Raw genomic sequence first — 13484 nt, 5'->3', positions numbered from 1 at the left:
AATATAAATGTTATGTTCGTGTATTATGTTTTTTATTGGACCAACTTACCTAGACCTATTTGTCTTATTACTGTACGAACCGATTCTGTATATTTCGCTATTTCGGGTTTTCTTATTTATATATTTATGGCGCTTTCCTCAATCGTCGGTGATACGCCCCTAGGGCGCGGCGGGACACAGGCACTTACTTCAGCATTTTATTAGTATAGCATTGCATTTCATTTCATATAATCAATAGCATATATTAATTTAGAATTAATTTATTTTCATTCTCAATGTTGTAAGCGAGTAATAATAAATAGTGCACCTTATATTATTGCGTTATTTAAAAACAACCCGTTGACCCAGGAACCGCACAGTTACTTTATATACTCCTGGAAGTAAATTCGACAAATAAGTCAGATTAACCGATCGTTCGCTTGGCTTAAGAAAACTCGAGTTTTTGCTAGTCATAGTCTGATCTTACAGTTCAAAGCGCAGAAGGCAACGTAAGATACTGGGCATCCATCATCTATTTCACTACAACAAGTGTTGTTTGCCTTTGCCTAGTTTACATTAAGAAAACATTATATAATGTATGTCATATCCGGCCTGTCTGTCTACACAGGAAGATTTTATTAGATTAATCACTACACTACGCTGGCACGTAGCAATCGTGCAAGACGTGTCGTAATAATTTTCGAAATTTTAAGAATAATTTCCCTTGAATAGAATAATGAGTATCTTGTCTAATAATAAATTATTTATTGCTAATAAAGGAAGCCGGATGACCTCATTAAGATAATATGCTATAGATATTATTAGATTTTTGTTTAATACTGAAAAACAAACATGTCATTGTTATTATTAAACGCCATATGATTGTCTAAATACTTGTGATACTGTATAGCGAAGAACCCACTAAGCAAATAGTAATCTAAATATGTGGCTAAATATAATATAACTAATATATATATAAGAGAAAACATGTTGTTACAACATTATTAGTTTCATTGTAGTTAAAACCAAGTAGAACTACATAATAGAAAATTATTCTTTTCTTCTATCTGCGGTGTAAAATAATGATTGGTTCTGACTAAGCGTTCTAATCTTATGTTTGCTCGGTCGTGTCAAGAAAGATAGTATGTAATGCATATTTAACAAAGGAAAATGTCGTGATAGATTTGTGGTATGTTCCGTTATGACGTTTTTTACGAATATCAATATTTTTGTCTGTTGCAAAATTTTTTTGTACTAAATTATTCCAAGTTTCAAATTTATTTATTTTAATTTTATTTGACATTTCAATATTGTTCACTAAAATAATTGGATACATAATTATTCGAACACATTACGTATGATTTTCTTAAAGAAAACTATAGTAATGTTCTTAAAACCTTGAAGCTTTTCATATTTTCTATGATCGCATTTATATCATAGTAAAATCTCAGAAAATAATAAAAATATTTCTTTAGTTTTGGAGTAAAAGCATAGTAGTTCTAATTACGCGTTACGTTATAATATTGTTTTAAGCTACTTTACAGAAATTGCATGCAGGAGGCAAAGGCAAAGTTGTACCAAATGTGAAAAACCTTCGCGAGAGAAGGTCGCGTATCTTGCAGTCATCTCTCGAGCAATCACGACTGATAACGCAAGATAACATCAGTGCCAGTGACATTGTAATCATTGTTAAAGAAAATTAAAATCTTAAAAAAATTTATTGTTAGTGTTTTGGTAATTTGCGACACATGGTTTGAGTTCTAACTAAAAATTCAAATTATAATACCTAGTTTGAGATCACAATTTAAAATCAGGTTATTGTGGCGAGTTTCGAAATAAGAAAAAATAATGGAAAATGATAACCTTATAGATAGTGAATACCATCAAATAAATCAACTATATGATGAATGTTTGGGATATCTAAAGGACTACAAAGATTTAAATGAAAGTGAAGATCCTGATTATGAAAGTATCAAAGAAAAAACCACTGTCAACGATTTAAATTGCAAGACACAAGAACATTTAAATGAAAATTATGACACCGATGAACCTAACATAGGTTTTAATGTTGTAAATGAATTGAAGTCGAATGAAAGCATAAATTCAATATTGGGAGAGACTAAATCAGAGAGATTGCGTCGACTATCAAAACAGCTGCCGAAAATTATAATAACACACAGTAATTCTAGTTTGGAACAACGAGAGAAAGTCAATCATTTCGTACCAATTAAATCTGGATTTAAAACGCCTCCTTCGAAGAAAAGGTAAGTCAAGACAAGAAGGAATCGTAGTCGTAATAAATAAGCATGTAACGTAATTTTAGAATAATTTTAGATCCAATCTTTAAGATAAGATATTTAAGCAATAGCCATACAACAAGAATAAAAAAACTAAGTTTTAAAAGACAAACATATATAATATATATAATATAACAAATAGTAAAAACTAGTGCTTATTTTTCAGATCAGAGCCATCTTTTCGCAAACGTCACTGTGAGTATCCAAAGCGGTTAGTATCCAAGGACGGAGTGGAAAATATCGCTCTCATATCAAACGTACCATTCGGGAAGATACGACTGTTAAACGATACATTTCATACACTGGTAAGAACTAGCTGCCTTTAAGATTCACCAGTTCTTTTTAGGATCAAGAAATGAGCGCAGCACTTCTCACATAACCAGCTACGTCCGATAATCTTACTTAATCATGCATTTATCAAATCAAATTAAAATATCACTTATGTATATTGGTAATATAATGCGCATTTATGAACTATATACTATAATAAGAGTGGCGCTGGACATAAACCGGTGGAAACAGATTGTCCGCTCCTGCAGCAGCAGCAGAATGTTTCCTTGCTGACTACGACGATCAAACATGAGCTACCGACAGAAGCGAGAGAGATGAACGTAAATAAAAAACTAAAGATCCTCCGAGAACTAGCAAGAAATTCTTCCAATCTTTTTTTGCCACTCTTTTTATCTCTTGACAGACAGAAATAATTCTTAATATCGGTAATAAAATATAAGCATTAATTAAATTACGTAACATTTACTTATAAACACTTCAGATAAACCTTCGTTGGCGTTGGATTGTGATGGGAACGGTTTGTCTCCATTTCGCAATCTGGCTGGTCTTTGCAGTATTCTGGTACATCTCTGCTCTGGCACATTACGACTTCGAACCAGAACCACCACAACGCCTCTGCGTTACTGGGGGAAAGGACTTCGTTACCATATTCTTGGCTTCTGTTGAGGCACAGGTTCGTCCAATATTTAAATTGTGTAAAATGAACATTTTCTATACACCTAAATTTCAAAAATAACAAATTTCATTTGTCTTTTAATAAAGCAAATTTGGCAATTCGATGTGATAATTTTGATCCGTTCGGTCTCTTTGATGACCTAAATAAGCACTTATTTAATAAAGGAATTCGATCATTTAATTCATTACTAAAATGAGGAAATTATAATTTCAGACGACCATCGGGTTTGGTGATCGAGCGATTGACGAAGAATGTCCTGAGTCTATATTTCTCTTTGTCATGCAGGTATTATTTAAAAAAAAATATTAATTATATAATTGGGCGACACGACGTCGGTACATAGAAAAGTTTCTGATACCAGAGAGCTCAATCATAGCTGTAAAAGTTTCCTGCCCTGTATATTTGTAATTTAATAGTATGTGTTTTCGTCACATCACATATATAGTTACAGCGTGATCGTTAATGACTTCGAAATATAATAGTGAGATTTATCACTAGAATATTTATTATTTTCAGCTAATACTTGGAACCGGGCTCTCGGGAGTTCTTACATGTGTTGTGTATGCTAAGTTAACTAGACCTGAGAAACTGTCAAGAGATGGCGTCGGTTTTAGTAAAAAGGCTGTGGTAATAATATTTAATAATCATATTTTATTAATCAGAATTTGACGATGGATGCTTCCGAGACAAGAAAGCTTTGTTATAAATCATATGGCATAAGTATGTACCTGACAATACTCAAATCAAATTTATGAGAATCGATGTGTCTACTACGGCAGTTATAATACCATTTACATAAATAAAATGGCGCACAGATAAATGAAATTAAAATATAATATTAATTTAGATCACACATATAGGTAACACTTATGAACGACCATAAATATGTAGTACGCAAATCAATGGCATAGCGTTTTTCTGGAAGATGTAATACATTGAAATGCTATTACTATTTCAGATAAGTATGCGAGATGGCCGTCTTTGCCTCATGATCAGAGCCTGGGATCTCAACTACGACCATATTATATGTTCGGAGTTTACCGCTCACTACATACACACACGAAGGTATAATTATTAATTTTAAACTTAAAATTACGGATTCCTTTTTATATATATTCCATATTTACACAATAAATAAGTTTACATAATTTAAGAAGAAAAAACTTCACTCTTGTGTTGTTTGTGTTGGTCGCTTTTGCTTTGAGTAAGTCAATAAATAATTATATATATCAAATACCCATTACTTCTAGAACAAAGGAAGGTGAGGTAGTACGCTACTACGCGGAATCTTTGAAGCTGCAACAGCGTCAGTTCCTGCTGTGGCCTGTCACTCTTCTGCACGTCATTGATGCCGACAGCCCACTTTACACATTCACACCTCAACATTTCACTGATAACAGGTATCTTTATTTCTATTTGAAAATGAACCATGAAACATAATACGTCTCCAATTTATGTTGTATATACCTACTTATCGTTGATTGACGAGCGGAATATCTAGAATGTTTTTTAAAATTAATTGCTGAAAATAGTATTATTTGGTGATACGGGTATAAATAAAACTAATAAATAAATCAACCATACACCCGAATAATTAAGGAATAGTTAGACTCTTTTTCTCTTGCGGTGCCTCTCTAATTGCTGAAGGTCAATCTTCGATATTTTTCCTTGTTCAATCAGAACAATTGGCCAATCAGAACAATTGTCCTACTGACTTGACCACCGTGCACTCTCAGCCATAACGATGATATTTTGCGTCGTCTAGGTTCTCGTGTACCTGCCCATCTAATTAAATGCCGGCAACGCACTCGCGAGCCCTCTGGCATTGAGAAAGTCAATGGGCTCACTTGACATCAGATGAGCCCTGCCTACCCGTTTGCCCCTGTTCTATAAAAAAAATTATGATATGCAAAAGTCGATACTGTTGGTTACGGAGGATTTGGAGAGACTTTCCATGTGCCTTAATAATGCAATTTTTTTAATTTCAGCTATGAAATCACAGTAAGCCTGAAAGGTGCCTCAGCATCTATGGGTACATATACTCAGAGCCAGAGTTCATATCTACCAAGAGAAGTGGTATGGGGCAAAAGATTTCCCTCTGTCGTCAGGTCAGTGATTCAAGAATAATTAATTGTTATGGCGCGGTGATAGATTAAAATATAAATTCGTGTTGCCTGTGAGGCTCCATTAATAAAATATAAAGGAATTTATTTGGACGATAAAAGGAATAATTGATGCCATCCAAAGACATAACTTGTAAAAAACAAATCGTCTCTGTAGAATGATAACCTCGTATGTCAAAACACCGTTTAATTTTTATTCTTAAGCTGGGTATCGATTACGCGCTCCTGGAGCGCGCGCCATGAATGACCGCTCCGAGAGTGCGTTCCGTGAAACGCGTTCCAAATATTTGAAGTATATCAACTAAGCGCGCCTGGCGCGCGTGGCAACTGTTCCAGTGTTCGACCCTTCATAATTAATAGAAGCCAGTCGTGTACAATTTATAGTACTGATTTCTCTCCAAGCATCTTTTCTAAGCGATTTATTATGATACGAAGAACTTTTGCTATTCCACAGCAGTTCTTTTGTACCATACAGTTGTATTAATTTACGGCAACTTTGGTTATCCATAATTCGGAGCGCAACAAACACAAAAATACGATATGTCCGTCCCAACTGGCGCGCGCGCCACCTTTGATGCGTGGTAAAAAACCGACACCCATCGGAACGGACCGCTCCGCGTTCGGGCGCTCCAACGAACACATTGGCGCGCGTTCCAAAGTGGTATCCATTGCGCGCGGCTGGAGCGCGCGCCAATGTTCGCCCTCTTGGAGCGCGTAGTCGATACGCGGCTTTTGACTCTTATGTCATTTAACTGGTATAATCATGAAATAAGGACTTATTTATGTTATTAATAAATAAGTCCTCTAACCATCCCAAACTATGGACAAAAACACATAATAATATTTTAACGAACATTGACGAAATTAATTTTTTTTTTCGTTTCCTGTAATGTTTGGTTCTCTGGACATACGAGGTTATCATTCTACAGCGACGATCTGATTCTTAGATGTTATGTTTATATTATGCAAATATCCAAAGACGTAACTTAAAGTATTCTTGATCCATTCAGATACAACACCAAGAAGCAGAAATATGTAATTGATCATAATAAATTGGACACAATGGAGCCAGTGGATACTCCTTATTGCAGCGCCTATGACCTTGACAAGTATGAACTATTATTTTTCTTTCTAATAAGTATATAAAAAAACCTTTCACAACTTTTAAGAAGTAAAGAAGCCGTTGAATGATAAATTCCATAGTATCAAAGTATTATATTCAACACGTCGTGTATCGTGGTCATCAGGGGATCTTTGAGTGACGTTAGCTGAAACGCACGAAAATTCCACTTGTACAAATAATTTAATAAACTTACGTCTATATTCGCTAGGTGATTCCATTTAAACGTGTCTCGTAAAGATAAAAGAATTATAATAATATTTCAGTTCAAGGCCATCTTCCCGATCCAAGTCTCATCGACCTGGTACTCCTGGCAGCTTCAGCGAGAAGGTGTCAAGCTTCGAACTGCAGAGGAGTTCATCGTTTAGGAGCAATAAGAAGTTATAATGTTTTAATAATTGTATAGTTTTTAATAAAGTGATTGTAGAATTCTGTAATTTATTATTTTATACTAGCGAGCCGTACTGAGTTTAATCAAGAAAGCAGAAGAGTTACTTAATCAATGCATCCATATCCATACGGAATATTTGTGTTTTAAAAGCATTTGCGTAGGTCACGTAGCATTCATAAGATATAATTGAAGTAATTTTCCATGCAAATCTTTGCTAAGTAAATAATTCACCGACCTACATTTCACGCCCGTTTATTGAAAACATTATATCTTATTATCCTTATCTCGACACAATATCTTGACACGAGATAACACATCTATTCACACATTGAAAATAAACTTAGAATAACTATTTGACGTAAAACGTGGCTAAGTTTAAGACAAAAGACAACATAAAACGTAACATATTAAATTAAATATTTATGAAATAAATCTATTAAATAACTCCGAACATTTTCTAGTAATAAACTCTATAAATCTACGCAGTAAATTGGTTATTTCTTATCAAAATTTATCTTCTAGATAATTTAAAGTGTTTTGCAAATTCAAGAGTTGAAAGCGATTGTCTCATAAGTGAAAAGACACCAATGAAGTGAGAGTGAAGTATAATGGCGAATAATTACGAATCAGAAAGAAGAGGTAGCAAAAGTAGGGTCCTGGAAAGGTCCCTGAGTTACTCAGAAGCAATTGGAAATTCATCTGGTAGATCTTCCATCGAAATACCAAGAATGACTCAAACAGAAGTGTATACTAATGAAGAAATAATGAAACAGTACAGGATCTCACAGACATATGTCGAAGGTAAGGCAATAATTTTAAAGGAAGGCAAACTCAAATAAAACATCACCCTAACGAGTATCGATTTCTCTTAATATAAAAGACACGTATCATAGACAAGACATAGGTATATAATCACTGTATAAAATTTTCGGTTCGATGATTCTTTTTTGTCATGGGTAGCAGTTCTGGTTTAAATTAAACTGGTTCTTGCTAATATGCTAACTACTCGGAAATAAAATGTACAAAAAGCAAACGTAAAATTATTTAGGAAGTATTACCAAAAAAAATAAGATAAAAATTTCGTTTTGAATTTGTATCGAGACAGTAAACAATTGTAAATGATGTTTCATTGTAATCTATAAAATGCTTTTATTTATTCAATCAAAGTAATTCATAAAGTTTTTTTAATCTGAATTAAACTAATAAAAAATAATGATGAAAGAATCATTAAAAATATCTTCACAATCCTTGAATCTTACGTTTTTAGGAAAAGAAATCGCGTTTCCGTGCCTCAAAAACTTTGACACAAGAGTTCCGATCAGCTATGAAGGAGGAGGATACGTCGATTCACCATCAAGTGACGACGAACAAGAAGCAGACAATGGTCTAGTCATGACAATTGATGTTGAAACTGAGAGCCCTAAATCGTCTGAAAAGAGGCACACTTCCGACGCATCCACTCAGCCCTTGGTCAGCTCAAGTCCTCCAGACGAAATCTACGAAAGTATTGAACCAGATACCTACAATGACAGTACGTACAATGAGGTACCGTCGCTCTATGGGTACTCGACACCGTATACAAGTAGACGAAGACGGACTGGGAAAAAACGTACGTAAGTAGAACATAAGGTATTGCCAATCTGACTTCTGAAGCAACTACCAGGCCTATTTCAAATAATGCAACAGATTAAATATATAATAACCCAAGCAATAATTAATTATATTGATTTTTACGTTTAAAATAACAGTTATTTCGCTAATTTCAGTCGTCACCACGGCATTGGCAGACAGATTCGTTCACGGCGTGTGGTATTCAAGACTGGAGAGGAGAATGTCCCCATCAGAAGTAATATCCCCGCAAAATCTATGAAATATATGAGGGACATTGTTAACACTGTTGTAAGAAGATTTTTTAGTAATAACTAAACACAAACAGCAAACTCAAATATTTCTAAACAGTAATAATTTTGTTTTGGTGTTTATTTAAAAAGTTAATTCATCAGTACTTAGAATGTTTGTATTATTATTGCAAACAAATCGGTTGTAGAGATACGAGTCGGACAAGAGTCTACGTCACGTCGGTCTTTAGACCTTAATTTAAAAAAAAACAAACGAAGCCTGTTTTGGCTTGCTATAACTGGGTCTCATTTTATGAGAGTAATTTTAAAGTTCTTAACCTTGTTTTACTGTGAATCACCAGTAAATTAGTTCTAAAGTAATACATAGAAATGTACAGCAGAATTATAAATAAATGAGATTTGCTTACCCATAGTTATACTTAGAGATTTTAAAATTAAAACATTTAACAAAAACCAAAGTACGCAGGCACGGCATGGATAGTCTAAGATCGGAATATTTCTACCTTAGAATTGCACTGCTACTCGTTTTTTTTAAAGTTTTTCTTCCACCATTTCGCATTAGAACGCATACGTCCTTTACTTATGTTATTTTTCCCCGATTTTAATAATAATAATAATAATTTATTGCAAGAATATGGTACAAAAATGTGTAATGTGGTACAATCGTAAGTTCGGATATTCGGCCACACACAATGGCGCGCAAATTTGTCTTTAAAGGAATTTTACATTTTACATTATTAGTCATGTGAATTAATCAATTCTCATATTACTTGTATCATACATATCATATCATACGTTATAACATTTATATCAAATACAGTGTCTTCTAATCGCAAATAATCATTTATTGAATAATACATTTTTCCAAAAGTAATAAACCAAGTCGATTTTTAAAAACTCTAATCGGATGATCTTTTAATTCTTTTGGTAAATTATTGTAATCCTTGATTGACATATAAAAGGTGTTTTTCCTATACAGTTCCAGATTGATTTTTGGCACAGCCAATTTCCTCATGTTATTATTCCACATGTAGACCAGTGCAGATAGCCTTTAAAAAAAATAAAAATAGAAAAAAATAATAGTAGGATGAAACCTATTGGAAAGGGTGGACAATATTATAAAAATTAAAGGAAAAATAATTTACGGGCGATCTGGCCCTATTTACTTCGACTGAATTTCCCCAAACTATAATTCCATATCTAAGTATAGATGAAACATAATATGCATGATAAGCAGCTAATACCGTATCATGGTTAACACTTTCCCTTAGTCGTTGTATCACACAAGTTTTTCTACACAAAACAACAACAGTTTTTCTACACTATTCTTCACATTATAAAACGATATATTCATCCTGTTCAGTTCATATATTAAATAAAAAAGGCCCTATATCTCCTTTCAGATCAATAGTAAATGGCGTTACCTGTTGCTTCTATTGGTCGTAGCCCATTTCACGTTTTGGCTGTTCTTTGCCAGCATTTGGTGGGTGGTGACAGCGTCTTATCAGGATGATATTGGTGATGGCAAACCTCATTGTGTAACAGGCACGTCGTCCTTTGCAGGACTCCTGATGATGGCTGTTGAGACTCAGGTAGAGCATAATTTTATTTATTGTATCTGGTTCACGCGTGTACTACCAATAGGTACATGACGTTTCCAAGGCTTAACAGTAACACATAGTCCTGGTGTAAATTTAAATCAAGATTGTTTTAATTATATTAAAACCTTAAAATTCCTACATTGATTCAAAATTAAGCTTAATGAAACTATGATAATATAGATATTATTTATTGTACATTTCAGATGACAATTGGATATGGAGTTAGATTTCCAAATGAAGAATGTCCTGAAGCTATTATTGTTATGGTGTTAGAGGTAACTATATATCATAGTAATGAATAGAAATATTAAAAAAAAAATTAGGTTCAACTCGCTTATAAAATCGTTCTAACTGTGCTGTGAATTCCAGTTGATTTCAAAGTGTAATAGATGTTTATTGTGCAGATAGTGGCGGGTACAGCTTTATCCGGTGGTCTTACAAGTTTGCTCTTCACAAAACTCATACGACCGAACAAACATGTTAGCTCAGTTGGCTTTAGTAAGAAGGCTACGGTAAGCATTTTTCTCCAGGTTCATCCGTACTTGCAGTAAAATATATATGGGACAGTTGTTTTTTTAATTATAATCTAAAACACTCAAATTGGGCCAAAGTGCTGGCCCTTTGAGAAGATATTTCCGTATCATAACAGTTGCAATTGTTAATGAAATTTATTAAGATTTCTACTTCGCCCAGGTATGCCTTCGTGATGGTGATATGTGCCTGCAGTTCCGCGTTTGGGATTTACTAAATTTACATCTAATTGGTAGCAGCATCACAGCTTATCTACTAAAACCAATCAGGTCAGAGATTTTACTTACAATATAAATATTAAAAGTAAATATTTACACACCATTCCTCTAATTATATGCTCTAGTAACCGAAATATGAGCAGTGTTGGCTTCATCGTGCCACTCTCATACCTGAGGTCGTAGGTTCGATCCCCGGCTGTGCACCAATGGACTTTCTTTCTATGTGCGCATTAACAGTCGACGGCGTGTTTCAGGCACTGGAGGCTGACCTACTTGCCTATTAGATTTAAAAATGATCATGAAACACATTCAGAAATCTGAGGCCTCTTAAAGAGGTGGTAGCGCCACTGATTTTTTTTAACACAAATATATATTTTAACTTAACAATCGTGGACAAGCAGAATTGATATTAATACTTGTTACCTATTAGATTATTATATTTTAATGGCTAGATGTGAAGTTAGAAATATAGTCCTAATGTAACACATACTACATACTTACCATAGCATTTTCTTTTCAGAACATTGGAGGGAGAGTATGTCTCCAACTACATCCACCAACTGAAGCTGAAAGAAAGCAACTCGTTCCTTCTATGGCCCATCACAGTTGTACACATAATTGACTCCGAGAGTCCGCTGTATGATCTGTCAGCTCAAGATATGATGGATTATAGGTAGTTTCAATGACAGTGTGGAGAATGGATCAGGGAATTTACGATATATTTAGCTAAGCTATTCTGGTTTAATGTACTGCGTTGATAGTAGAGTATTCGTATGTCCTATTAGTATAAAAAGTGTTTAGTTTAAAACAACCCAAATAAATAATTATCAAGTAGCTCAATATGCTCATTGGTAAAAGAATACAGCTTTTTCTATAGCTAAGATTTCCTTCACAGGTTCGAAATAGTGGCATGTCTAAACGGCTCATCCAAGAGTATGGGCACTTGTACCCAAAGCAGAACTTCATATTTATCCAAGGAAATCATTTGGGGATATAGGTTCAAAAACGTTTTAAAGTAAGTGACGATCGCTTGTTATTAATATAAACATGCTCAAAGGTAAAAGTTATTAAATATAACTACCGCCTAAGTTTTGCCAAACAGTGAACACTTTCTAAAAAGAATGCTCCTGTTAAGAAATTAAAGCAAATTCTATTCTCTTCTTGCTTGTATGATTATGAAATCTATATATATAAAAATGAAACCCGTTTTCCGTTGTCACGACATAACATGAAAACGGCTTGACCGATTTGTCTGATTCTTTTTTTACAATATTCCTTGAAGTACGGGGATGGTTCTTACTTAAAAAAACAACACTTTTCTATATTCCCATACAAAATATTCGTTATAATATTTAAAGCCAATTTGAACTTTAATACCATATTATAAAGTTCAAGTGTTAGTGGAGGGGTTCCGGGAAGGTAAATTTTTATTTTTCTACATAATGTATTTGTTGTATTATCAACTTTCTTTTTTTATCTTACTAGCTACACCGGGGTCCCGAATAGCAGAATAAGTACTAAAAAAAATAAAGAAACTACTGTTAGGCGGTACGATGTTCGCCAGGCCAGCTAGTTATAGATATTTACGAGTGTAAATATAAGACATAGCTTATGAATAATAAAAACTTTACTGATACTACTCTAGAACTTAGTAACCTTCATGCTAGGATAGTTGTAAAGTCCTATTACTATAAGCCTCAATCAAGTAACCGATATTTTGTTACGTTTATTTATTTCCAAAGTATAACGAGTCTTATAATGACAACATATTCAATAGGTATTTGATGCACTTATATATCTATTTTTTGGCAGTTTTCTAGTTGAATACAATATGATATAAGCTAAATATTTATAGGTATTGCAAGAAAGAAGAGGCCTACATCATAGACACAGATAATCTTAATACGGTAGAGCAAGTGGAAACACCACTATGCAGCGCCAGCACATTAAAAGGCTTGGAAATTGACATGAAAACTGATCTTCCGGAATCATTGTCTCCATGCGAAGGGTCGTTGCCCTCTAAGGACGATTCTCTTTCTCCAACTATGAGTAGGACTGGAACTCAAAGGAGTTATGGATGGAATTATAAAAGATTTATTACAGATAGACTAGCGAGAGAAGAATAAACATCGAAATGCCACAGTGACATCTTAACCTAAGCTATTCTAATTATTTTAATACACGCATAACATAAAGTGACAGTTTTCAGTTATATTTTTTACTATAGGCCTTAGAACATATTTGTATTATTTAATTCGTTTAACAGATTAATATAATTTTCTTTATGAAAGCAAAATAATTTGTTATTCAAAACCCACCGGTTTCAAAATTGGCTCGTTGTAAAATGTCGAAATGATAAGGTTTTGTAACATCAAATAAGATTATATTTAATGACTGA

The 13484-nt window shown here is 33.8% G+C and overlaps 2 protein-coding genes across 2 annotated transcripts; both read left to right on the top strand.

Annotated features, from left to right (window-relative positions):
* The first annotated feature begins 1518 nt into the window (after positions 1 to 1518).
* On the top strand, positions 1519 to 6923 carry LOC125059028 (ATP-sensitive inward rectifier potassium channel 11-like). Its single transcript, XM_047663181.1, has 10 exons — positions 1519 to 2243; positions 2443 to 2581; positions 3049 to 3240; positions 3457 to 3528; positions 3760 to 3870; positions 4202 to 4308; positions 4494 to 4643; positions 5232 to 5351; positions 6377 to 6475; positions 6753 to 6923. The coding sequence occupies exons 1-10, from the start codon at positions 1828 to 1830 to the stop codon at positions 6871 to 6873; spliced, it is 1527 nt and encodes a 508-aa protein (XP_047519137.1). The 5' UTR covers positions 1519 to 1827; the 3' UTR covers positions 6874 to 6923.
* Positions 6924 to 7219: 296 nt separating this feature from the next.
* On the top strand, positions 7220 to 13281 carry LOC125059027 (G protein-activated inward rectifier potassium channel 3-like). Its single transcript, XM_047663180.1, has 10 exons — positions 7220 to 7678; positions 8145 to 8490; positions 8644 to 8776; positions 10140 to 10328; positions 10541 to 10612; positions 10742 to 10849; positions 11031 to 11137; positions 11607 to 11759; positions 11982 to 12101; positions 12942 to 13281. The coding sequence occupies exons 1-10, from the start codon at positions 7486 to 7488 to the stop codon at positions 13210 to 13212; spliced, it is 1692 nt and encodes a 563-aa protein (XP_047519136.1). The 5' UTR covers positions 7220 to 7485; the 3' UTR covers positions 13213 to 13281.
* Positions 13282 to 13484: the final 203 nt, after the last annotated feature.

This window comes from Pieris napi, chromosome 19, assembly GCF_905475465.1.
Source record: "Pieris napi chromosome 19, ilPieNapi1.2, whole genome shotgun sequence".
NCBI lineage: Eukaryota > Metazoa > Arthropoda > Insecta > Lepidoptera > Pieridae > Pieris > Pieris napi.
Note: the sequence above shows the minus strand (reverse complement) of the source record. Positions and strands in the feature narration are given on the sequence as shown.

Excerpts from the sequence above, each read along its gene's own strand:
- LOC125059028 (XM_047663181.1), top strand. The coding sequence starts at position 1,828 with ATGGAAAATGATAACCTTATAGATAGTGAATACCATCAAATAAATCAA. Across the intron at positions 3,871-4,201 it reads GTTTTAGTAAAAAGGCTGTG|ATAAGTATGCGAGATGGCCG; the intron begins GTAATAATATTT and ends TTACTATTTCAG. Across the intron at positions 4,644-5,231 it reads CAACATTTCACTGATAACAG|CTATGAAATCACAGTAAGCC; the intron begins GTATCTTTATTT and ends TTTTAATTTCAG.
- LOC125059027 (XM_047663180.1), top strand. The coding sequence starts at position 7,486 with ATGGCGAATAATTACGAATCAGAAAGAAGAGGTAGCAAAAGTAGGGTC. Across the intron at positions 8,777-10,139 it reads GGGACATTGTTAACACTGTT|ATCAATAGTAAATGGCGTTA; the intron begins GTAAGAAGATTT and ends ATCTCCTTTCAG. Across the intron at positions 11,760-11,981 it reads CAAGATATGATGGATTATAG|GTTCGAAATAGTGGCATGTC; the intron begins GTAGTTTCAATG and ends TTTCCTTCACAG.